This window comes from Mustela lutreola, chromosome 5, assembly GCF_030435805.1.
Source record: "Mustela lutreola isolate mMusLut2 chromosome 5, mMusLut2.pri, whole genome shotgun sequence".
Taxonomy (NCBI): Eukaryota; Metazoa; Chordata; class Mammalia; order Carnivora; family Mustelidae; genus Mustela; species Mustela lutreola.
Window position 1 is genome coordinate 45196607 of NC_081294.1, and position 27028 is coordinate 45223634.

General features: G+C 44.7%; 1 protein-coding gene across 3 annotated transcripts in view; it reads left to right on the forward strand.

Annotated features, from left to right (window-relative positions):
- The window catches only part of GRIA1 (glutamate ionotropic receptor AMPA type subunit 1), a 306080-nt gene that overhangs the window by 178263 nt on the left and 100789 nt on the right, over positions 1 to 27028 (forward strand). For all 3 annotated transcript variants that reach the window (XR_009353810.1, XM_059174100.1, XM_059174099.1), the window contains exons 6-8: positions 4758 to 4919; positions 7203 to 7370; positions 15443 to 15547. Coding sequence is in view for 2 of the 3 variants with exons in the window: in XM_059174100.1 (XP_059030083.1) it covers positions 4758 to 4919; positions 7203 to 7370; positions 15443 to 15547 (435 nt within the window). In the remaining variant the exon portion in view is untranslated. The remainder of the gene's footprint in view (positions 1 to 4757; positions 4920 to 7202; positions 7371 to 15442; positions 15548 to 27028) is intronic.

The window sequence follows — 27028 nt, forward strand, 5'->3', positions numbered from 1 at the left end:
TTATCTGAGGAGATATTTTAATTTTTTAATAGTATAAGAAGAAACTTTATTCACATACTAAAAAAAAAATATTACAGAAGGGTATAAAATAAAATGCAAGTGCTGGTCCTCTTCAATCTTACACTTCTTAAAAATAAATATCTTAAATCTTTGCTGGGTTTGGTGATTCTGGTGGTTTCCTCCACATTCCTACATAATATGCATAGTTCTCTTTTTCTTGCTTGATCAATTTTAATCCCAGCTGTGACTCACCATTAGAAAGATGATCAGTCATCTCATACTTCTCTGCACATCCAATTCTCAGTGTTTGTTACCTGTCCTATCATTTGGAATTATCCTCATGAGTACCTTTATAAATTAATACATTGAACCTTAATTTTTGATTTGCCAGCATTAGAGCTTTAGAAAAACACATCCTTAGGGATGACTCTTTTGCAAAAGCTCTCTAAGATATTCTGATGTATCCCTCAGGTTAACGATCTCCATCACAGAGCCTGCAGTACACCATTCAGGTCATCAGTGCTTGAATGAGATCGTGAGCAGAGAATTCGTCTCATGTCACACATTCCTCAGACACATGTGGGACAGTGTGAAGTGCCACAGAGGTGACAAAACAGGACACAGGAGCATAGTGATATAATATCTCTAAGAGCTCACTTGTCACAAAGTGTATTTTTATTTTTAAAAAATTTTTTTAAATCTTTTATGCCTGCCTCTCTACCTACTTGTGATTTGTGTGTGTGTGCGTGTGTGTGTGTATGCGAAATACATAAATTAAAGATTTTTTAAATTAATTATTTATTTGAGAGAGCTAGAGAGAACATGAGCAGAGAGGAGGGGCAGAGGGAGAGGGGCAAGCAGACTCCCCACTGAGCAGGGAGCCCAACTCAGGGCTCAATCCCAGGACCCTGAAATCATGACCTGAGCCAACAGCAGATGCTTAACCAACTGAGCCACCCAGGTTCCCCAAAGCCCTATTTTAGATGAGAGATAGAGTCACTCTATGAAGAGCAGCAGCTGGTACAGTTCTGCTGGGACAGTTAGAAGGAGCCCAGGTTTAGGAGACCTGAATTCTCATATTGAAGAACTTGAAGCATCTTGTGCATTGATTTCATTTTAGCTCAGTAGTACAGTATACAGAGCAATGGGCTCAGTATTTGGGGGCATGTTATAAAATAGGCAAAATGATTCAAATAGAGTGGTGATGATTAAACTTCATAGTTTAAAACCTTAATAAAATACAATTAGCAATGATACAGCCTTACACATATTATATAATTAATATTACAGATAAAGCAGATAAAAAGTGTTCTAAATATCAAATGTTATCCAAGGTTGTTGGTCTTTTTAATAAAATGGCAAAGAAAATTGGAAAATGATTTAAACCTTGTTTAATGAGCTAGCTCCAGGGAATGGAATTGAGTGAGTTGAACTTTGCAGTTAACTGGTGTGCAAATAGTTAACACATTTATTTCCCGTTCTTAGTTAAGAGCACTTTTACTGGCAAACTCCCGTTGTCTTGGATTGTGGAAAAATCAAGCCTAGTCCCTATAAAAGACTCATTTCTTAGTGATTAAGAACATTGGAGAGATTCAAGATTACCATTCCAGGGGCACCTGGGTGGCTCAGTGGGTTAAGCCTCTGCCTTTGGCTCAGGTCATGATCCCAGGGTCCCTGGATCAAGCCCCGCACCAGGTTCTCTTGCTCAGCAGGGAGCCCGCTTCCTCGTCTCTCTCCGCCTACCTCTCTGCCTACTTGTGATCTCCGTCTGTCAAATAAATAAATAAAATCTTTAAAAAAGAAAAAGATTACCGTTCCAGCATGAGATCTGGGAGGGAAAATGCCAGCTATGAGATGACTATGCACTGTCCACAAGTTATTCCCTAATGCTGTTTATTTTACCTGACATCACAGATAGGAGTTTATCATCGTCTGTTCATTCTTACCCAGGGGAGCACAGGAAGTTCTGTTAGAGGATCCCATCAGTTTGAGTACACGTAACCAAGGTTTGGCTCCATTAACCTTATAGTCAGACATTCTGGTGATGGAAGTGAGTGACATTTACATTCGAATAAACTCTGCCATTTACTGTGGCCCCCATTATGTTCAAGATGGGGGCAGTTAGTACAAAATGCCCAAGAGCTGGTTATACATTTTCAAGTGACAGAAGATGACTGTAGGAGAGAATTCCCATTTGATTCTCTCAATAGTTAGTTTAGGGACAAGATGTTCTTTTTAAAGTTCTCTAAAAATGATGAGAAATTTCTCAACTGTGCATTAGCTTTTAACCAGTCGTGGGATTTCTCTTAGGTGGTATAATGTCTTCAAGTATATATTCTGATTCCATCTGTACCAACAACTTGCTAGACCACTGTGCAAATCAGTAGACCCCTGTGAAAATCTATAAACTGTGGCTATGGGAAGAGTTAACCTGAGCTTCTCTTTCTAATCAATTAATATCATCCACTGGCATTTACTGCCCGCTTATCATATTTCCCCTGCCTAATTAGCATTCTTGCTTAAGAAAGTCTCTTGTTTTTATTCATTCACACAGCAAACATGTATTGAGCATCTGATCTGTACCAGGCATTGCTCTAGATGCCAGGACACATCAATGAATAAAACAGAAAATGTCCCTGTCCTCATAGAGCCAATACTCCAATGGGAGGAGGAAGACAAGGGACCAAATGAGTAAAAGAGATTGTCTCACACAGGGATAAACACCCTGGAGAAACTCAAACAGGGCTCTGAGAAGGAACTGGCTGGATTGGGTGGTGGGATGACTTAACTGTTTTTTTCTAAAAGCACAACTTAAGACAAGGATTCAAGTACAAGTGGTTTCTTTGGGTGCCAATTAGGGAATCCAGGAAGTTGGGAAGGAACAGGATGGCATCCAGTAAAGTGCACAATCATGATACGTACCCCTGTGGGAGCCTGATCCCTTAAAGGAACTCTGGACATCAGTATGGAACCAGCTTCAGGGTTGTCTCTGCTGTGTCCCCTCACGCCCAGCCTCCAGGGACAGGATTCTGGAGTATTTACCTATTATCTTTTCATCTATCATTGGTTGAGTGCTGCCCTGAGTGTATTAATTCCCACAGGGTTGAAATAATAGGGATTTGCAGTTAGTGTAGAAAGTGAAATATCAGTGTGTCTGGGTGGCTCAGTCGGTTAAGCATTTGTCTTCAGCTCAGATCACGATCTCAGGGTCCTGGGATCAAGCCGTGCATCAGGTTCCCTGCTCAGTAGGAAGTCTGCTTCTTCCTCTCCCTCTGCACCTCCCTCCCATTTATGCTCTCTCTCTCTCAAATAAATAAAATCCTTTTTCATAAAAAGTAAAATATCAGTGTATGAAGGGGAGTGGAAATGAGCAGGTACTTACTGATCACATCTACCACAGGGTAGGAATTGGATCTTTAGGTAAGGGGCCAGGAAAAGACTTTTCTGAAGAAACTGCATATTGGCTGAGATCCTAAAGACAGAAAGAAGCCAGCCAAAGAAAGCACACTTCGAGGCAGAGAGAATACCTAGGACGAAGGCTCTGAGGAGAACTGAGCTTAGGTTATCTATAAAATACAAATAATAAACAATCAGAACTATAGAGGCACCTGGTGGGGGGTGGGGGGAGTATCTTGGAGTTGTTTATGACTAGATCTTTTAAACAAGGAACTAACTCAATGAGAAATTAAGAGACTTGGATGGTATCATAGGACTTCACTGTATATACTATGCTACATATTTACTTGTTTATTGTCTAGAGTGTAAGCTTCATAAGAACTCTTTTTATTCACTGTTAGAATAGTGCACCAGAGGTTCTCAAAAATGGTTGTTGAATGAGGAGTAAAGACCTCCAGAAGACCTTAGTTCTGGCCCTTGCTCTGCCATTGACTCACTGGATGACTTGGTGATCAATTCTTCCACTTTGTCTCTGTTTCTTTGTATGGAAAATAGACACAGAATTTCTACCTTATAAAGTCATCAAGTAAAACAGGCCACAGATATGAAAGTTCTGTGCACTGTGGAATACATTATACAAATGCCAGGTTTCCCTTTTAAGTCAAAGGCCTCCTGAATTTGATTGCATCTCACCAAATGGGAAGGAAAGATTTATTCCTGGTAAAGGATCCTTTGTGGATGTTGGAACTGATCAGGCCTCACTGGGGAGGGAAGAGCTAGTCTGTGGAAAGAACATGGAGGGAGGGATGGTCAGAATCCAGACCAGAATCCTACCCCTTCCACAGACTTGCTGGTGACCTCTGGGAGCCTATAGGAACTTCCTCCTGATGGACTTCAGACTCTTCTTCTCTCAAAAGGGTGGGGATATGGGTGGTACAGTACAGAGTTCCCTCCTTATGTGTCTGTTCTATTCCATATTTGTGGCATCATAGTAACCCCATTCAGTCTGTACCACACACTTGACATGCCATCACATCGCTTTTTCTCCCCAACTTCCTAACCTTCATTATTCAGACAAGAAACCATCAGGCAACTTAGTCCAAGGTAGTTTAAGGGCTGTAAATGGCAGAGCCAGCACTTCAACCTAGGCACGGCTGGTTTCTCAGCAAATGCAGTTAACCACTGTGCTAACTGTGTACAAGTTAAGTGATAACCTTCAGAAGGAAGGGAGGTACACACATCTCTCCATTCAGCCAGTTTCACCTTATGGAACATCATGGAAATCCTGTGATCCTCTAGCATGATTCAACTGATTTATCCAGGCAGCATGGTCTGACTTCTTTCCCCTCCTCCCTGCACAGGGTTTCATGGATATTGACTTAAACAAATTCAAGGAGAGTGGAGCAAATGTGACAGGTTTCCAGTTGGTGAACTACACAGATACCATCCCAGCCAAGATCATGCAGCAGTGGAAGAACAGCGATGCTCGAGACCACACCCGGGTGGACTGGAAGAGACCTAAGGTGAGGGGATAGGCAGCAAACAGCAAAGGACCAATCTGGTCCCTTCTCCTGCCCCAGATTTCTGGGTAATCTTAGACTTTAGGAAAGGATAGCTTTCTAAAAGGAGCAAGCTAAGGAAAATATATACATAAAAATTAAGAGTATGCTGTAAGGGTTGGACAATCCAGAATGACAATGATTTAAACAAGATAAATATTTTGTTTCTCTCTTTTATAAGCAAAATTCAGAAGTCATCAATCCAGGTCTTGCATACTGGCTTCAGACCTGTCAAACACTGAACCTTTCTCTATTTCCTCTTCTGCTATCCTCAGGATATGGCTTCTGCCTTATAGCCCAAAATGGCTGCTGAGGCTCCAACCATTAACTCAGTATTCCATCCAGCAGGAAAGTGAAAAGGAAAATAAAAAGCACAATGGCTTTTTTTAAGAGCCTCTTTCAGAAGTCACATAAATCTCCTCCTCACATGCTTTTGACCACATCTTAGAAACCTAGCCCCAGCTAGCTCTAGGGGAAGCTGGCAAATGATGTCTCTGTTCTGGCACGGCCTTCATATTGCACAGGTCTGGATTGGGGGGATGCTGTTTGTATTCATTTCTTTGTGGATGGAGCCTTCTTGAGTTGTGCAGGGAACTAGCCCTTTATCTGGTCAGCCACATACCCAGCTAAAAATCAGAGAAATCTAAGCAATATCCAGCTCATCTCTGCCTCAGAGCGTTAACTCCCAGTTATGTAGGCCATCTCCCCTTCACTCCCCAGCCATGAAGCCCTAAATCCTACAGCCAAAATATATTTTGTTTGCTATTCGATAGTGGTTTAGAATAAGGATAGCAGGTAGTTTTTCTTTCCCATGTCAGACCCAGTAGCTTGGCAGAGGCTGTGTGGAACACTGTGTAGAGGATACCAAGGCCAAATTTGTTTATCTGGTGCAAACAGGGAATCCTTGGCAACCTTCTCTTGCCACTTGGTCAATTTCTTTTTGCAAATAGCAAACCACTGCTTCTCACCCCACTCTTGCTCAAACTGATTCAGCAATTCAAAAATGAAGATTTATATCCCCTATGATTTCACTCATATGTGGAATTTAAGACACAAATGAGTATAGAGGAAAAGAGGCAAACCATGAAATAGACTCTTAACTATAGAGAACAAACTGGGGGTTACCAGAGGGGACGTGGAGGGGGATGGGGGTGATGAGCAAAACAGGTGATGGGGACTAAGGAGTGCACTGGTTGTGATGAGCACTGGGTGTTGTATGGAAGTGCTGAATCACTAAATTCTACACCTGAAAATAATATTACCCTGTATGTTAACTGGAATTTAAATAAAAGCTTAAAAAATGAAGATTTATTTCAATATGAGCTTAAGCAAACAAAATCACAAATGTACTTTAAAGCATGAACAAACCAACGCCAGTTAACATGTGAATACCCTGCCCAACTTCCAAAAGATTGGAAATTATAAAAATTATTAAATGTAATACCTATATTTTTCTCTTAAAATGTGAAAGACTCATACTCAAAAACTGAAAAAATATTCATATATTCGTTCTACAGCTCTCTGTTATGAACTTAAAATGTGCCAGAGAACAAGCTAGGACTGGGGACAAATTAATGAAGAAGACAGACATGAGTTCCAAAGCCAGAAAATAGTGTCCTGGATGGTTATCCTGCTTTGTTATCTCCCTTTTAGGCAAAAGGGGAGAAATTGAGAGTTATCATGAATAAGCACAAGGGGAAAGCGTGCAGAATATAAACCTGCCACTTGTGAGGCACGTGCGAAATAATAAAGAGCTTACCTTTCTTGGATTATTTTTTCTTCTTTTACTGCCACAAGAGATAGTGGAATAAATAGTTCCTCTTGGTTCCCAACTGGTGACTGTAACACAGAGAAAACCAACTGGTTTTCCATGGACTGTATCAGAACTATAGATGTGCTGCATTTACTGCATGCATTCTTTTTCCAGTTGAACCAACATTTTAAAATTGCAAGATGGCACACAAAAATCTAGAATTCTGGTTTCCCTTGGAAAGTCACAACTGGCAACATGGAGCTCACAACTGGCAAGATGGGTTAATGAGGAGGAGCAGCAGCCCCCATGTGAGGCACAGACACTTCCGAGTGCCCACCCCCTCACTTCCCCCCCACCTTTCCCAGCTCCCTCCACCCCCCATGCCCAACCCTGCTGGCGTTCTCAGCACCAGGAAACATTCTCCCAGACAGAGCTCCCACCTGCCTTCCTGTCAGCTTTCCCTGACACCTAACTGTCTCTGTTCCTCCCACCAGTACACCTCTGCGCTCACCTATGACGGGGTGAAGGTGATGGCTGAGGCTTTTCAGAGCCTGCGGAGGCAGAGAATCGATATATCCCGCCGAGGGAATGCTGGGGACTGCCTGGCTAACCCAGCTGTGCCGTGGGGCCAGGGGATCGACATCCAGAGAGCTCTGCAGCAGGTGAGGCGGGCAGAGGCTGCCCCTTCTCATGGGAGCCTTGTAGGGGATTTCAGCATCCGTTTCAGGTGGGGTGGAGCTGTGTAAGAGAAAAGATAGAGAGCATGCCTGAAGTTTGGACGACCACGGCATTGTTTTGGCAGCTCCTGGCATACATGGAAGCTCAGGTAGAAATTTTTTAAAAGATAATATGGAGTTCCTGGGGCACCTAGGTGGCTCAGTTGGCTGAGCAGCTGACTCTTGATTTGGGCTCAGGTCATGATCTCAGGGTCATAGGATCAAGCCCAGCATCGGCTGCCCACTTAGGGGAGTCTGCTTCAGGAGACTCTCTCTCTCTGTCTAAAATAAATAAAAGTTTTTTAAAAAATAGTATGGAATTCCCAATAGTGTAAAAGCTGTATTTTCTGCTTAGGACTTATGCTGAAAAGGAAAGCCAGGGCTTCTGCAGTTGGAAAGGGGACTTGAAATACATAGGGTTGAAATCCAACCATTTTAGCAGTCTCCTGGAGATCCCTCACTCATGCCATGGTATTCTGGCTGTCTTCATTACCTTTGCTCCATGAGCACATTTCATGACGGGACTCTGACAAAGTTTCTCAGTACTTGTGATCCTATTGTCTTGCTTCTCAGCACTGCATTCATCAATTTTGCTTGCACTGAAGAACAGTTAAACAACAGAGGAAGAAAATGGCCATGCCCATTCCAATCAACTGGCTATGCAAAGGATCCTTAGGCTGAATCTAGATTCAACAGGGAAGAGTATAAATATTAAATTAATGAGACATCTGCTGTGCAAGCTGGATGAGAAAGTGGCACACATAGGCATGTATTTAACATTCCTGGTTTGGAAGTTTTGGGGAGCTTGTCCTCAGCTTTATCACTCTCAGAGCTTCCGGAAGTCTCTTGAAGTCTCTAGAAACACCTCGAGTCCAGGCTGTGATTCTTGAACTACAGATGAATAGATAACACCGTATGGTGCCTCTGATGCCTCCCAATAGGAAGGCTGTATTTCCAGAGGGGCCTGGGCAAAGAGGGTAGTGCCAGCTCAAAAGAATGTCAGAGTATTAGGCACAGTGGCAAGCCAGCAGCGGCGAAATATTTACATGCAGAGGCCACTCATGACCCACCCTCCGCCCCATCTAATGGACTTGCCTGGATAAGACCAGTTTTACTTTTAAGACTACATTCAACAGAAGGTGAATTGGGGCTCCCACGGGAGAAGAGGAACATTTCTGAATGAGGGAGAAATGTAGAGCAAAATGCACAACCACCCCCATTTGTTTTCCAACCACACGTGCGCAGCTAGGATATTTCACAACCTGGAGAAAGAGATGAGAAAGGAACATCACCAGCTGTTCCTCTGCCTGGATGAAATGCCTTTACATGGAGGAGAACATGTAGTTCTGTCCTTTGGAAAGAAGCAAAGCAGCAGCCATGTGACTATAGGAGGAACACGCTAAGGGGTCTGACAGCAGACATCGGGCAGCTTCCGGGTGATGGCCAAAGATGCAGCATCCGCCTTCTGGCTTATTTAAAATGCTCTTCCTGACTTCACAGTCGAGACAGATTCTGTTTGCAATGTGAGACTGGTTTCAGAAGGTCCCAGGGACTTGCCCTCGGCTTCACCACCCTTCCAGCTCCTTTTGCCTCTCCCATCTTAATTACGTCCCTGTCAGGAGTTTATTCGGACACCACCATAACAGTGACAAAGCCTAGGAGGCAATGTGGGTGGCAAGAAGGGCTCTGAGCTGGGAGGCAGGAGAGCTGGGCTCCAAGCCCAGCTGGGCCCCTGGCTTTCTGAGCGACCTTGAAATACTCATTCAGATTTCCTACACACTTCCCTTTCCTTTCCCATGGCAATGAGGAAGATGGAGAGATCACTCCCAAGTTTCAACTGGCTCCAAGCGTTCTAAGCCTCTTTTTCTCTCTTAGGGTCTAAACCACATCTTTCTGATTGTCAAGGATACTCAGTCCTCCACTTCTGTCTTCAGTGGGGCTTGGCAGGAGGCAAGTGCCTTAGTCAAAAGAATATGACCTCTTTCATACTGTCTTTAAGTCAAGACATGTGTCTGCCTCCCTGGCAGCCAGTCAGCTGTTCCCTGAGAGGCTGTTGTGTGTTCTCGTCTGGGGCCAACTACTGGAGATAAGAGAAGGCAAGACCTACCCCCAAGAAACTCTCTTCAGCCTCTATTGGGGGGTGACCTGGCGGGGGTAGAGAACTAGCCATAAACACAAAACCCCAACATTCTGATCCTAAGATCAGCTATTCAAACAGATTCCTTTTTAAATCTTTGTTAAGAATCTACAATCACACACACACACAAATCTACAATCACAAGAATCTATTGATGAATGAGACCTTAGAGAATACTGACTTCCATTTTCTCTTACTTTATAGTTGAGGTAGCTGACCCCGAGTGGGCAGTAACTCAACCAGGGTCACACAACAGCTTAGCAGCAGAGACTGGAGGAGACATCCATCCTCCTCCTGCCTCAGGCCTGTCCTGTGGACCCCTGAGCCTTTGCTTGGACATATGGAGCTCTAGGGCCTTCCACACAATCACAGCCACTGTCCAGACCTTTCATCTTCTAGACCCAACTCTTGAAAAACTCACGCCACTGGGGAGCAACTGCATGCCCACAGCAGGCAAGGTAAATCCCACTGACTGCCTGTGGAACCCATGGTTGAGGGCTCAGGTCTCTGCTGCCCTAACCACCGGCCTTCAGGCCTCACATTGGAAAGAGGCCTGTAGTGTTCAACTTGTGTGAGAACTAGGCTGCATGTGACTTAGGGCTGAAGGATAAGCCCATCATTCTAAAAAGAATGGTACAGCCAGCTCTGGTGTGTTGAGGGGTTCCTAGGTACATGAGGTTCTCAACATACTTTACATGTTTGGTCTCATTGAATCGATACTCTGAGGTAGCTAGTTTTATTAATTGTGCTTTATAAATGGAACAAATGAGCTTCAGAGGTATTTTTTAAATTTCCCAAAATTACATAGCTGGTTAGTGGTAAAACATTAAAATTGGAACTCCAACCCCCATCGACTTGCTACTCACTGTGTGTATGTAACTACTCTGAAGTCTCGGAGGTCTGGGCCAGCAGGGGAGACACAGTGGTCCAGCTAGCAATAGCACATGCCCTTGAATAGTATCTGTGCACCCCCATAAGCTCATCCTGCTGTAATTTCCCCAGCAGCAGAGTGAAGGTAACCAGCTGCCTGCCTGCCCCATGCCTGACAGCTGGGGAGCCGTTCAGAATACTAATGAGCCCACGTCCTGGAAAGCCCCAGTGCTCCAGGAAGGAGTGGACATTTGGGTGCCCATAAGTCAGCTTCTGGCTGGCAGAAAAGAACCAGCTCCCTGAGTCAGGCTGTTAGCATTTGGATGTCGTAGGCCCATCGAGGATATGACTTTTAAAAGCTCTAGACTCTTTTTCCCAGAAAAATGTACACATGTAGATTCATCCATTTTTGTATGACAAGGAGACAGAGGACGATGTACACTCCTAGAAGCCCATCCCAAGACTTCAGGTGAAGAATAGTTTCCCTAAATAATAATCATACTTCTTAGTCTTTGTGTTTGCAACCTGTCAGCCAGTGATCAAGCATATCAAAGTGAAGGCATCTCCAGCATTCTGCCAGCTAAGATCTGGGGTGGTGTGGGCATTGGGGGTATAAGACACAGTTCCTGCCTTTCAGGACTCAAGACCCATTTTTCAACGGAAGACAAACTCAAGAAATGCTAGCTATAAAAGTGTGGATTAAGGGCTAAATAACACAGCCACGCTCTCAGTCCTTTGGATGGTCACAACAGAATGCCATGACTGAGGAATGTGGACATCAACACGGCTTCCTATAAGAATGGGACTGGGACTTTAAGTACGGAGACCATATAATTTATTATCCAAACCGGGACACTTACGAGTAAAAGAGAGAAAGCTATTACCAGTTATTCCTGAACAAGAGATGTAGACTGAAACTAGCCCAAGCCAACTGAGATGGATGGTCATGAAAGCCTTAAAGGAAGGATAAATTCAAACAAAGAGTGCATTGGGCTTTGGAGGGTGTGGGTAGAGATATAAATCATATCCAGCAAGAGACCAGAGTCAGGACATCGTACCTGGCTGTTAGGGAGTTAGGAAGAGAAGAGCTGGGTTCTCACCGTGACTCCACCAAGCTCTAGCTTGAAGTTCTTGGACTAACTGCTCAACTTTTCTGGCACTGATTTCCTCATCTCCTAAATGTACGTAATTCTTTTAACACTGCCTGTCTCATTGGCTTGTCACAAGGCTCAAAATAAAACAAAATGAGACAAAACAAAAAAGGAAAAGAAAAAGAAAAGAAAGAAGAATGTAAAAACTTCTTTGAACATGGGGGCAACTGAATGAGATAATTAAGGCCAAGTTCTTCTTCCCATTGTACAGATGGGTAAGTGGGAGCTCAGAGGGATCCTGACTTGCCCTGGCCAGAATAAACAGAATGTGGTCCACTGGGACCTAGTCCCACACCCAGTGGGCACTCAGGAGGAGGGGCCAAGAGGACGGGATCCACCTGAAAGGCAGCCACAAAGAGGTTACAGAAGCCCTGGGTCCAGAACATCTCTGCTGCCTCCCCCAGGAATAGGGGGTGAAGAAATCTGCAGTGTTGATACCTCAAACACTGGAGACACCACCCAGCATTCTTCAGGCACCAGGCAGGAAAGAAAGGCTGTCCTTTAGCATCTCATTGGCAGCAGACTCTGAGCTGACCCTCAACGGCACTTGCAGGAAAGCACAGCTAATTTTCTGTTTTTCACAGAGGGAGCTGGCAGGCGCCAGGATGGCGATGGGAGTTCCAGGAAGCAAGAACTAAGGGGAAACTCAGTCTGACCCCAGTCTCCCTCGGATGGGTGATGGGGGGCTGAGGGCCAAGAAACTCAGCCGTGACGGATAGGACAGCAGTTTCCTGACTGGCCCGAAGTGGACGTTTCTGAGAAGCTGCTGCTTCTGACTATGAATTCAGACCGTCCACATAAATGGTTTTGGGTTGAGCCATTCAGTTGACCTCTCCTTGCTCTGCCATCATGGAAGGGTGATTCTGGGATATCTCCTTTTTCATGCTTTAATTTATTTCAGCATTTGTAAGTCTTGGCTTCTCCCCAACTAGATGGTAAGAGCCTCCAGCTGCCCCATACCTCTCACGACTTACTGTAAATCCTGAACCCAAGTGCCATAAGCTCAGAGTCTCAATACTCCTATCTGTAAAATGGGCAAAGTAACTGCTGCTCTTGCTCCTTACTGGGTTTCTCTGAATGTCAAATAAACATCTTCCTGTGAAAACACATGACAATGCAAGAGTCCCACAGGTATGGAGCCTAGAATTTTGCTAATGATTTCTTTTGGAAACTGAGAAAGGCTTGTAAAAATGACAGTGACAAGACCTCCATTTGTGCTGAGAGAGTCCCTGCTCTGAGATAACATCTTAGCAGACTGAAGGCTTCAATGTTAAAGTCATCTTACTTGTCTTACGCGCCCTCTACCTCATAGTCATAGCAGCAACCGTCCTCGTCATCCTCATCATTCAAATAATGTACACTTTACATGGAACATTCATGTCCAGGGAATATGTGAAGCACTTCCGTTCTTTGAAGAGAAAACCAAGAAACAGGGAGGCTCAATGACCTGCTCATGGCCGAGTAATTAGGCATGACCAGGGCACGGCGGGGGAAATGCCCAGCGGAAACAGCGGGGAGGCATGGAGATCATACTGCCGGGCACATTTCAGAGCCTAGAAAGACAGCACTGTCCCCTGTCTGAGAGGCCACTTGGCATCATCAGTGAAGATACTGGAATGTAACAGAAGCCCTGGATTTTAGGCCTGCCTTTGACCCTGGAAAGTCTTAAGTCTGGAACAAATCAGTTTACCTTCCAGAGATCTGGTTTCTCCCACATAAGGGAAGATCAGCTCTAAATGGCATAACTCAGGATTCCTGTATATGAAGATGAATAGGCATGGAAGTGTTTCATAAACATGAAACACTTGACAAATGGTGGTAGTTCTTATCGAATCTATTACTAACAATAAAAATAACAGCTGGTCTTTGTTGAATACTCACCACGGGGCCAGCATCGATCATAAAATATCTCACTTAATCCTTAAAACAACCTTAAGACATAATTAACTCTTAGTTGGTCCCATTAAACAAGTGAGGAAACTGAGTCATAGAAATATTACACAATTTATACTAATATGCCATACTGATAACCGATGTGATACGTGAGACTGGGGCCAAAGCACAGATGCCCATTTGGATCATTAATGACACCCCTCTTTCTGTTTGGGAAAAACAGTCATCTGCACATGTGTCTCAGTCTGTTTTCCCAAATGAGTTACATAAACCAGTACTCGGAACCTGAATGAATGGGAAAGCCAGAGATGGACAAGAGATGGGAAGGTGAGAAAGAGAAGTTGCTGACGGACTGGGAAGGCTCCCTCCCTCTCATTCTTCCTAGGAGGATCTGCGCTTTGTTTTCTCTCTGAAAGGCAAAGCCAGCCTAGACTTTTCCAGAGTGAGGATTTCATCTGAGAGAGTGAAGAGCTTGCTGTATAATTTGTTCAGTGCTCTGGGGCTGTCATGGCCTCCCCACTGAGACTTCACACCCGAAGGTGATGAGAGGGTCATCCTCAGAGCAGTCAGTCTCCCTCTCCATCTTTCTCTCTTTCTGCTCCCCCACCCCTTCTCTCAAATACACACACCCACCCCCAGCTATTCTTATACCTTCTGAGGGCATAGGAGCTGTCAGAAAAAAATAAAACCCTGTAAGTCTTCCTTTTAAGCTATTTGAAGGGGGAAGTAAACATTATGGGGTTATAGGGCCAGGTTCCTATTGGTGACAGGTAGACACTTACCTCACTGGCCTTAGGCCACACTGATCTAAGGACACATGGTGGTGGGTCACCGTAAGAGAATGTGTTTTCTTGTACCAGAGCAGATGGCATACAGCTAGACTCTTCCTTCACTGGAGGGTAGACTTGGGTGAGAATTACTGGTCATCTACAGAGTGGCAGACTTGGCCCTAACGCTCTTGAATCTCACATGCTGACCACTTGACCTTTTATACGATCTTGAAGATGTGAGGTCACGAAAGTTTGATCTGACTCATTTGTGGAAAAAAAATCCCATGCAGCCTATTTGGGGCTGAACACAAATTTTGGTTTTTTTTTGTTTTTTTTTTTTCAAGACTTTACTTATTTATTTGACAGAGAGTACACAAGCAGGCAGAGAGGCAGGCAGAGAGAGAGGAGGAAGCAGGCTCCCTGCCGAGCAGAGAGCCCGACGCGGGACTCGACCCCAGGACCCCGAGACCACGACCCGAGCCGAAGGCAGCGGCCCAACCCACCGAGCCACCCAGGCGCCCCACACAAATTTTGTTTTAACCAGCTGAGGCTTCTTTAAAGCCCTGCATGCTCTGGTCTTAACATGAAGACAGGGCTGGAATTTTGGCAACTGGGGGACTTAGGGAGGTGAACCATCCAAGGTCACTTTGGTTTCCCAGGGTCAAATTCCCAGTTCCAGGTCTTCAGATTCCCACATTTTTATTCCTCAGCCTCACAAGGGAACGAAGAAACCATATTCAAAACCTGAGGCATTGTAAGGCTGCTGCTTCTCCTGACTCACCAGGAATGGCACACTGGTCCCTTTCTTTCACAGACCTCCTCCTGTTTCTCCACAAAAGGCATGTGTCTGGGGGGCGGTGCCATCTGTAGTATGGTCATAATGGGGGTTGTTCTATTAGGGATGGTGCAGAGATTTCTTCTTAGCATCTACTTTGATCCATGGCTACTATATGCTTAAGGCACCAGACAAAAAATGTTTCCAGGATAAATCTCAGTTTGGTAGGAAAGAGAACTGTGCTGTCATGGCGATGTCTGCTATGGGCAGGGAAGTAGCAAGGGTTTTTAGTAGCCATGTTATTCCAAGACCTCACCCCATGTAAGCTTCTCAGGTTCTGGATTTTTGCTTCCACAGAAAAAACAAACAAGTAGAAGTGGGACTTCTGAGATCATAGCTCACTACTTGGCTTTCCTTTCCAGGTGCGGTTTGAAGGCTTGACAGGAAATGTGCAGTTTAATGAGAAGGGACGCCGGACCAACTACACCCTCCACGTGATTGAAATGAAGCATGATGGCATCCGAAAGGTAAAGGCAAAGGGAGGAGAGGGCTGAGTGGTGCAGAGAGCCAGAATGGAGGGCCTTGTGAGTCCCTCTTTCCTGGACTTGGTCTCTTTGAAGAGACTCAGGCAATAAGGATTCTAGACTCAGCTCTGCCACTAACCAGCTGGGACTTTGGGCAAGTCCCTTTCTCTGAGAATTAATTCACCTGATTGCAAAATAGAGATAAAAACCTCTACCTTTGTCTAGGATATTAGTGAAGATCCAAAGGATGGGAAAGCACTTTGAAAATATAAAGTAATCATTGTGTATGAAAGCTACTGCTTTCCCTGAGGGATTCTGAAGAACTTGAGAATGATGGTTATTGATGAAGTTAAACCATTTCCTCCTGATTCACACTTGATTACATCTATATGTGTGTGCATTTATGTATTAATATATAGTAGATTTGTGTATAATTTTTTAGACTACATTCAGATCCTTGGAAAAGCATTCACAATTTTACCAGACCCTGTGTTCTCTGGGCTCTGCCGGTTTCTCCACGCTTGACCTTGGACACTCCTTCTCTTCCTCTCATGATTCCAGTCATTCTGGTCGACTTTCACTTCCTTGAATATATCATATTCTTCCTCCCCTTGAAGCTTTCACACCTATTCCCTCTACCTGGAACTCTCTCTACACCAATCCCCTCTCTTTCTAGGGCAACTCTTCCTCTGCCTTAAGCACTTCAAGTAAATGTCGCTCCCTAGGGAAGCCTTCCCTGCCCCTGCCCCTGCCCTTGCCTCATGGCAGCCTCTATTTTTCTCCCCAAGGTCACCAGCCAGTCTGTGGAAGAGGTGGGATTCTGGTCTGGATTCTGACCTTTCCTCCCTCCATGCTCTTTCTGTCACATTCTTTATTCCTTATGATGGCATGATGCAGTGGCAAGAGGCATGGATGGCATAGTACGGCAGAATGTTAGAAGATTGCCATGGATCAGAGCGTTGACTCTGGAATTCTGACACTCAATCCCGGCATCGCCCACCACTTATCAGTCTGATTCTGGACAAGTTATTCAGGTTCTTCATGCCTTAGTTCTCTCATCTGGTAAATGGGGATCACCATAAGTAATGCCAACCTCATAGGCTCATTGATAGGTTTACATGACTCCACATGTGCAGAAGTTCTAAGTGCTGGGCGTGGCACATTGAAAGCAGGGTCTTCATCTCTCAAACACAATGCTCTCTGTGCCTGTGATGTCAAATACAGTTGCTGCTAGCTGTTATGGCTTTTTATTTTTTAATTTTTTTATATATATTTGATAGAGATCACAAGTAGGCAGAGAGGCAGGCGGGAGTGGGGGAGCAGGCTCCCCACTGAGCAGAGAGCCCCATAAGGGGCTCAATCCCTGGATCCTGAGATCATGACCTGAGCTGAAGGCAGAGGCTTAACCCACTGAGCCACCCAGCTGCCTGCTGTATATGGCTATCTAAATTTAATTTTTAATTAATCAAAATGGAAAAGTCAATCCCTCAGTTGCACTAGCCATGTGGTAAGTGTTCAAGGGCCCCATGTGGCTAGCAGCTACCATACTAGTCAGCACAGATGGAGACAGTTTCCATCATCACAGAAAGCTCTACCAGACAGCTCTGCTTATGCTCTCTTCCCAGACCCTTTGCTCTTTTCTCTGGAACCTCACCTTCCATGTCATAGTCTATCTTACCACATCCCATTCGCCAAGGCTATATTCGTTTTCTATCACAGGCTACAAATTGTGCTGGGGACCCCCTGGGCTAAAATCAAGGTATTAGCAGGGCTGTGAACATTTGAGAGAATCTGTTTCTTTGTCTTTTCCACTTTCTTCTAGAGACCGCCCATATTTCTTAGTTCCTGTTACCCTTCCTCATCCTCAAACCCAGCAACATTGATCTCTCTGACCCTTCTCCCATCCTCACATCTTCTGACCACAGCCAAGAAAGGTTCTCTGCTTTAAAGAATCCATGTAGTTAGTTTGGGCACCGCCCCCCCCACCAGATAATCCAGGATAATCTCCCCATCTCAAGGTCTATAACCGTAATCACATCTGCAATGTCCCTGCTGCCACGTCAGGTGATATGTTACAGGTTCTGGGGAAGGAGCATGGACATGATCAGCAGGGCCACGACCCCGTCTACAACAAAGTCCAGGTCTCTATGTCTCTTCTCTAGTGTCATGCCTTCCACACCCAATAGAAGCCATCTCTTGCCCTCCTGTGTTCCCACAGCACACTGGACTCCCCAGGACGTCAGCACACTGCCCCCTGTTGCAAGGCTATTTACACAAAGCCCATACTCCTCCTAGACTGTGAACCCTTTGAGGGCCCGGCACACATTTCCCACCTTTTACTGGGCACACGTCAGGACCCAGCTACCATAAGCCCACAACCTCTGCTAACTTTCAGTAAGCGCCAAACAAGGGTTCCCTATCTGGCTATGACAATAACCATTAGGGGCCTAACCACTTTCCTAACCACCTTTGGCACGGCGATCGCACAATGGCATTGACCCTGGGGACTAAATCTGCAGCAAGAACTGCTCATCCAGAAACAGTCCAAGTCTGAGTTCATTTCTCTCATCCCCTGTTCTGACTCCTGCACTGGAAAAGACACCTACTGGGTTACTTAGCTCTTAGAATCCTCATTTACACAAAATGGGGACATATCATGTTTGTTCTGGCAGCCAATCCTTGTTCAGTGAAAGTTACCTAGGTGAGCGGTTACTGACAGATATGGTCAGTGGCCAGGGGGTAGCACGTGACTAAAGTCTGAACACACTGGGATGACTTGTTGTTTTTTTTTTTTAAAGATTTTTTATTTATTTATTTGACAGAGAGAGATCACAGGTAGGTAGAGAGGCTGGCAGAAAGAGAGAGAAGCAGGCTCCCTGCCGAGCAGAGAGCCCGATGTGGGACTCGATCCCAGGACCCTGAGATCATGACCTGAGCCGAAGGCGGCGGCTTAACCCACTGAGCCACCCAGGCGCCCCTGGGATGACTTGTTTATCTTTTTCAAAGAATTTCAGTCTTTGGTGTGGTTGTGAAAACTATCAGCCTTCGTGGTACAGCTCTCCTTTTCTCCACGCATTAACGCAGGCAAGGCCAGCCCAGTAGGCTGCCTAAGGTCTCACAGTGAGCTATGAATAAATGGGCACCTGAATTTGGGCCCCATGACTCTCCAGGCCACATTCATCTTGCTGCAGCCACTGTCACAGCTAAGTGGCTCAAGTGACACAACTGGAACATTTCCAGTGATTGGTGGCCCCGGGGAGGGTGAGGGGGGGCTCAGAGTACTTTGCTGCCCTTAGAAGGGACACCAGTTATGTGATCTCCTTCCCAGACCATCTTCCTTTCTGATGCAAAGAAGGGTGGGGGGGTGTCGTCTCCTGCAGCATACATGAAAACACTGAAGTCGTTCTTTTGTGGAAGGCCTTGGGCAGGCAAGTGAGCGGCTCCTAGTAGCAAGTTGCTGACCATGATTGCACCTGGGCTCTCCCTCAGAGTCCTCAGAATGGCCTATTTCCCTCAGGGAAGAAAAAAATACTGCTATTTCCTGCTGGATAAAATGGGCATGTGTCTACTATCTGTGAGCAGTTGTGAGTTTGTCAGAATTAAAACATGGATGTTATCCAGTTCTTTTCCCTCCAGGGTAATGGGGTAGTTGAAAATAAAGTCAGATTCTTCTCTACACATGAGCAGCAGGCTAGATATTTTGGGGACATAGTGGTGATGAGATAAGGACAAAGAGAAGGCAGAGGCTTCTACGCTGGCCCTGTCATCGCCCAGCGGGGTGGCCTTAAGTTCCCCGGGTCTTTAAAATGAGTGAGAAGTGCTGGGCTGTGCAACCTCTGATTCCTCTCTGCACTGATCCCTTGGATGTCAATGCAGGTGACAGCATCTTTGTCAGCCTCACCCCTGTAAGTCATACTGTCCCTCTCCTGGCTGGACTGCGGCTTCCTCAGTGTGAGTGGGGTTAGGGACCCTCCCAGCTGACCAAATGCCCATTGGTGTGAACTTCCCCAATCACTCCTCCTGGGAATAGAGGTCTCAGCCCTTTGCATTGACCCTAAGCCTCACCAGAGACTGTGGGGAGCCCCCTCATCTCAAGACTTGCACTTCATCAAGAATTCTCCTCAGGAGGCACCGTAGCAAGATCAGTGGTGCCCAACTTCTGGGAATAGAAGAATTACCTGGAAGCCTCATTAAAAAATATAGATTCCTGGGTCCCAACAGCTGGACACTCCGCTTGTAGAGCGCAGAGAGGAGGCTCACGGGTGTCCACATTTAAGAAGCCTGCTCCTGAGCTAGGCGGCTAATGGTGCCCTAGGTGGTCTGGTGAGAAACACTGGCAGAATGGGTCTGAGCATGGGCTTTGGAGGCAGAACTGCCAAGATTTAAGTCTCTGCTTTGCTCTTCATTAGGCACGTGACCTAGAACACGTTACCTGGCCTCTCTGGAGCTCAGTTACATCATCTCCTCCAACAGGGGGATGGATAAGATCCTGACCTGCACAGGACTGCTGTCAAAATTACAGGCAACAGTGCCTCCTGCCCCCGCTGCTTGCAGTGAGGGACTCGGAAAAGTAGCACCTGCCACGGAGTGGACGTTCAGCAGGTGTCTGCTTTGTTTCAACTCCCTTCTTTAGACCACAGGGATTTGATTTGATTTTTTTTTTTTTTTTTTTTTTTTTTTTTTTTTTTTGGTCTGCCTTGAGTTTGAGTGAATCAGGCCAAAGGAGCCCATAGAACGGACAAATCACCAAACAGAAAAAACAGAGTAACCTTAAAATCCACGAGCAAATGGCTGCACTTTATCTTTTAGATCCCGAGGCTATTTTTCACCTTAACTTCCCAATGACTAAATTCTTGCCTAGACCAGTGGGTTCAAGCATCCTTTGTTTACAAGGAATCTGACTTTGAGAAAATCAATTCCTCCCAATCTGTGGCCTCAGGCCTTTTACTCAATCAACCTCCTAGCAAAGTAATTTCTTAGATTCAAGAGTGACCTAGTTGTGCTCATTTTGGTGAACATTATATGGCCTTATCTGATATATGTCATAAAGAGGAGTGGCTGCTTCTTGCTTTGGGGCCTCAGGGACACTCTCCTGATCTTCTGGCCTATATCCTTGGTACTGATGTGCCAACACATCCTCCAGGTATCTGGAGCCCATCTGCCATTCCACTGAAATGTGTGTACTTCCAAGCATCCATCCATCAAACATTTAGCAGTTTCAGATGCCAAAATCATCACTGGCTCTGCTAATGCTGAATCCTCGGGAAATCTTGTTCACCAGAGGGTACTGATTTTTAGAGATCTCTGTCTGAGATTTAAAATGCCTGGCCAAATTCAGGTAAGATCACAAATTCTGATAAGTGGCTACCAAAGAAGAAGGGTAAGAGAGGTTCACCTTTCATCCAGGGGCCAGCACCGTGAACTGAATCATCTTTACCATCATCACTGGTTCTATAGCTATCTACCTGCGGGACTGCAGACATCTGCTTCTCATTACAACTTGACTTGAGTCCCCCTGCTCTGCCCTGTCCTGCCCTGCCCTACCCCGAGGTTCTTTTTTTTTTTTTTTTTTTCAGGGTAACAGTATTGATTGTTTTTGCACCACACCCAGTGCTCCATGCAATCCATGCCCTCTCCAATACCCAACACCTGGTTCCCCCAACCTCCCACCCCCCACCCCGCGCCTTCAAAACCCTCAGATTGTTTTTCAGAGTCCATAGTCTCTCATGATTCACCTCCCCTTCCAATTTCCCTCAAATCCCTTCTCTTCACTAACTCCCCATGTCCTCCATGCTTTTTGTTATGCTCCACAAATAAGTGAAAGCATATGATAATTGACTCTCTGCTTGACTTATTTCACTTAGCATAATCTCTTCCAGTCCCATCCATGTTGCTACAAAAGTTGGGTATTCATCCTTTCTGATGGAGGCATAATACTCCATAGTGTATATGGACCACATCTTCCTTATCCATTCATCCATTGAAGGGCATCTTGGTTCTTTCCACAGTTTGGCGAGTGTGGCCATTGCTGCTATAAACATTGGGGTACAGATGGCCCTTCTTTTCACTACATCTGTATCTTTGGGGTAAATACCCAGTAGTGCAATTGCAGGGTCATAGGGAAGCTCTATTTTTAATTTCTTGAGGAATCTCCACACTGTTCTCCAAAGTGGCTGCACCAACTTGCATTCCCACCAACAGTGGAAGAGGGTTCCCCTTTCTCCACATCCCCTCCAACACATGTTGTTTCCTGTCTTGCTAATTTTGGCCATTCTAACTGGTGTAAGGTGGTATCTCAATGTGGTTTTAATTTGAATCTCTCTAACGATGAACATTTTTTCATGTGTCTGATAGCCATTTGTATTTCTTCATTGGAGAAGTGTCTGTTCATATCTTCTGTCCATTTTTTGATATGATTGTCTGTTTTGTGTGTGTTGAGTTTGAGTTCTTTATAGATCGAGGTTCTTATCCCTGTTATGCCCCTCTGTGTAACTGCAGAGGACAACCTGGGCAGGAAAGCAAAGTGACACAAAGTCCTGCTGATGTCAAAAGTAATCTAGAGAATTCAGAGTCCTCCATTCCATAGGATCTTTGGAAGTTTTTCTAGAAATCCTGGCGACCCAACTTTGGACATGCCGAATCCTCTAAGACATCATTCCAACACAAGCTTCTCTCTCTGTTTCCAGCCAGGAAATAGACCCAAAATCCCAGGCCCCCTCCACACCTACCTGGACTCCTTCAGGAACCTCCTGACCTATTAGTTGTCCTGCCTTCAGTGTCCTTGCTCTTCTATAAGTCCATTTTCTACCACAAGAACTGGAGCAGTCATTTTCAAATGTGCATCAGGTCCTATTGCTCCTCTGCTTAAAACTTTCCACTGCCATGAGCTCTTGCTCCTTTTTCTCTAGCTCATCCCTCCGCAGCTACGCCAATGTTTTTCTGTCCCTTTACCTGATGGTCTCTATCACTGCAGTTTCATGTGCTGCCTCTCCCTGTCATTCATCCCTGCTCAAATGAAGTCACTTTGGAGAGGCTGTCCTCAACCAAGCTATTTAAAGTGGCCCCCACCCATCTGGCATAATCACATTACCCCATTCCATTGTTTACTTAATGCTTAGCCTTCTGATATATTCCCGTTGGTTTATTCATCTGGACTGGGGTTGGCAAACTTCAGTGTGCAGACCAAATCCAGCCCACTGCCTGCGTTTGTATAATGCATGAGCTAATAGTTTTTACATTTGTAATGGCTGAAACAAATCAAGACAGCTGCTTCATGATATGTGAAAATTTTACAAAATAAAATTTCAGTGTCCATAAATAAAGATTCTTTGGAACACAGCCCCATTCATTTGTTTAGATGAGGTCCGTGGCTGCTTCTGCATGCCAGCCCCGAGATGAGGAGTTGCAACAGGGGCTCTATGACCCACAAAGCCCAAGACATTCACTGTCTGCTTCTTTACAGATGAAGTTTGCTGACCATTGGCCTGCATATATATTATCTTTCTTTTCCCTTCTTCTCCACCTCCCTACCACTAAAATGTCAGCCCTCTAAAAGCAAGGACCACAGTTGTATTCTTTATTATCTCCTCAGTGCCTGCAGTATATTGACACATAGTAAGCACATGCAAATAAAGGGTTGTTTATTAAATGAGTGGCCAGTGTACTTACTGGATGTTGCTGGGCAACCAGACTGCCTACTGTTCTGGCCCATATGTCCAGAGATCTGCCAGCAAATATGAAAAAACATGCTGGCAACTTTGAAGTAACTCTTAAAGTAGAATTCAAAGTCCTACATAAATGTATTACGTTCACATCCTTTGAGTGTGTTAGTTAAGATAACCTTAGGATTGCATGGAGCACTGGGTGTTACACGGAAACAATGACTCTTAGAACACTACATCAGAAACTAATGATGTACTAATGATGTACGGTGACTAATGTAACATAATTAAAAAAAAAAAAAAGATAACCCTAGGTTCCATGATGGATAAACTCAGAATTCTTAGCTGTTTAATGCAATAGATGTTTCTTATTCTCCTGGTGACCAGTTTTGGGGCTGAGGGCTCTGGGTAAGACCCAGGCTTACAGAAGCTCCACTGTCTGCTTCATCTTTCTGGCTGTCAATATCTAGCTAACAAAGAGGAAGACCCTGCCCTGGAGATTCGGGGGAGTGAGGCTAGAAGAGAGATACATGACTTCTGCTGCATTCCATGGGCCAGAACCCCATCACCTGCCCCACCTAGATGCCAGGCAGGCTGCAAATTGTAATTGCTGGCTAGAGAGCCACATCCCACCAACACCTCAATGCTAGGGAAGAAGAAGAAGAATCCCTACTGGTCATTTAGTTGTCTTGGCCGCAATAGGCAACTGACTTTTTAAAAAATGTATCATAATGGGTCTCGTTTTTGGAGGTCCTGACTATGGTTGCAGAGGCAGATGTGTAAATTTGACTTGCCAACTGTGCGAGGTAGATCAATGGAATTTACTGCTCTATAATCATCTCTTCTTAGACTTCATTCACTTAAAAAAAAAATCTGATCTAACATCTAGACTCATTTCCTACCTTCAAAGAATCTTTAGAGGTAGATGGAAACAGGAGATCAAAAATTATAACTGGTCCCAGGAGAAGACCTCTCACTGTTAGAATTGTTTAAATCCCCTTCTGAATAGTGGGCCCTATTCTTTACCCAACCACTAACTCTGATTTACTTTCAGAGAGAATCAAAGGTCCCGCATATCCTCCGTAGAGAATCAAAGTGCTGTATAATAATCCAACCAATTTCTCTAAGAAAGGAAAATTTGCTCTCATCTCTGAAGTGGAGTTTCTCTTCAAAAAGCTTTGCCAACTTTCTTTGCATCGAGCTGTGGAACCAGATTTCTCAGCCTGCTAGCTTACGTGAGGTGCAAGCCGGGTTCTGGTATCACCCCGATCTTCTGACTGGCAATATTGTTTTATTTCCCTACATAGAATAAACTTGTTTACAACATTTAACTGTTCCTCTAGCTTTTGATATCAAAGAAACCATATATAAGCCAAGCTATACAATCATTTTAATAGATTTCAATTTAACACTAGTGCCATGATACTGGCTTGGAAAGGCCAATGTCTTTAAAAATTAAAATCTCTTTCTAAGCCATACAGATCTGGTCTATACAGATTTATCTCGCTTCCCCTGCCCCTTTTATCAAAATAATGTGGGATTTTGGAGCAACATTTTATAGTTTAGGGAACACTTACCCTGCATATAAATAGGGTTACTTGCCAAATGAATTTGAGAAATGCTCTATGATATATACTTCTTTTGGAGATTGATAATTTTCAAAAAGTAAACTGATCCTAAAATGTCTTATACCACAGAAACCTGTTAGCCTTCTACTAGGCATTACCCTACTAAAATCATTTCTTAGTTTACTGACAACGTAATATGAGCCACACACTGTGCCCATTTGGTACATGCATGAACTCATTTAAGCCTCAGCAGCCCCAAGAGACAGATACTCTATCAGATACTCAGATACTTTCGATGTATCTGTTCTACAGAGCAGGAACTGGGGCCCACTGAGGTCAGGTAACTGGCCCTAAGGTTAGTAATTAGGAAAGTCTATCTTTTATTTATTTATTTTAAAATTTTATTTATTTATTTATTTGACAGACAGAAATCACAAGTAGGGAGAGAGGCAGGCTCCCTGCTGAGCAGAGAGCCCGATGCGGGGCTTGATCCCAGGATCCTGAGATCACGACCTGAGCCGAAGGCAGAGGCTTAACCCACTGAGCCACCCAGGCACCCTGGAAAGTCTACCTTTTAAACCATGTCTTCTATGCTAGAGATTTATGTCTTGACTATCAAGCCCCCACTTTAAAAAGACAATACCTAATAATATACTGTAAATTTTAGATAAATTAGCTGCCTGTCAAAGGAGGCAACTTGCTCTGTACTGATGGTTTGAGTAGGAGCAGCTAAACCTGTGCTAATTGTGAGGGAGGGAAGGAGGGAGGAAAAGGAAGGGAAGGAAGAATGGGGGGAAGGAAAAGGAAGAGAAAGGAAAAGGGAACGAAAACCCCTTAGCATCATCTGTGGGTTAAAAAATGATACTTACCACCCTTCCCCCAAGTTTGTGTAGATCATATTAAATAATCTAACCTTTGAGGTCGATGCCCTGGCTTCTATGCCCTGCCACTAATCTGCTATATGTGTGTGTGTGTGTGTGTGTGTGTGTGTGTAGTCTGTATAGGTCAGATCATTTGATTTCCTCAGGCTTTCTCATCCCATCTGTAAAACACAGAAAATCCCAAGCCTGTCTGTGCTATTTGCATGTCACAAAAAGCAAAAGAGTTAAATGTTGCCTGGGTGGCTCAGTTGCGTTAAGCCTCTGCCTTCGGCTCAGGTCATGATCTCAGGGTCCTGGGATCCAGCCCTGCATCGGGCTCTCTGCTTAGCAGGGAGCCTGCTTCCCCCTCTCTCTCTGCCTGCTGCTTTGCTTACTTGTGATCTCTCTCTCTGTGTCAAATAAATACATAAAATCTTTTTTAAAAAATGGGAATGATAATTAGATACCCACTTCATAGGTTTTTGTGAGAATGGAAGAAGTTAAAACATAAAACAAAACCACTCAGGAGAGCGCCTGAAACCCAGGAGGCACTCACTGTTAACTGAAATGATTCCCAGCCCAGAGTTGAGCCCCTCATAGCAAGAACAGCACAGCCACTTTCTAGCTGTATCACCTTAGGCAGTCACAAACTCCCCTAAGCCAAATGAAATGGCACAAAAACTTTAACACACTCAGTATCTGACGTAGCAAGAATGTGATCGGCGTCAGCAGTTATCTTCCTTGTTGTTAACGGCAGTGAAACCGCAGAGAGAACTGCTTCTTTCCAACCGAGAGAACGGAGAAAGACATTAAGGTGACAATGCTATCTGAGTTGACCATTGGCGCGTGCCTCAGCCCTGGGAGCCAGAGCTGAATTCTGACCAGTGGGCAGCCTGCTCATCCTTCTATGTGTGCACTTCCAGTTCTCTTTCCCTTTGACCCGATGTCTACAGGCAGCAGAAGGACCAAAGAACAAGACACAACCGTCTCATGATAAGTAGAGATAGAGACCGAAGTGTGTGTTTGTTTGTGTATGTGTATTAGCCACACCTTTCTGCTCTTCTCAAAACTTCCCTCTTTGTTGCCGTCAGGATAAAGTCTGTTCTCTTCAGGCCGGCCCCTGTGCCCACTGCCCTATAGAGCTAACTCTATCTTCTAATCAGGAGCCACTGAACTTACGAATCTAGTCAGAGTCTTGCTTTCACATCTTGACCCATGTTCATGTTCTCTCCAGTCTAAAAGGCTTGGACCCAACCTCTTCATGATCTCATGTGTTGCATGTGTCATCTCTTTCCAAATAGGCTGGGGGACTTCTTAGGTGCAAGGACTTGCTCTTAGACTTTAGTATCTCTCTCAACCCGCCAAACAGTACTCCTGGTGTTTTGCACACAGAGC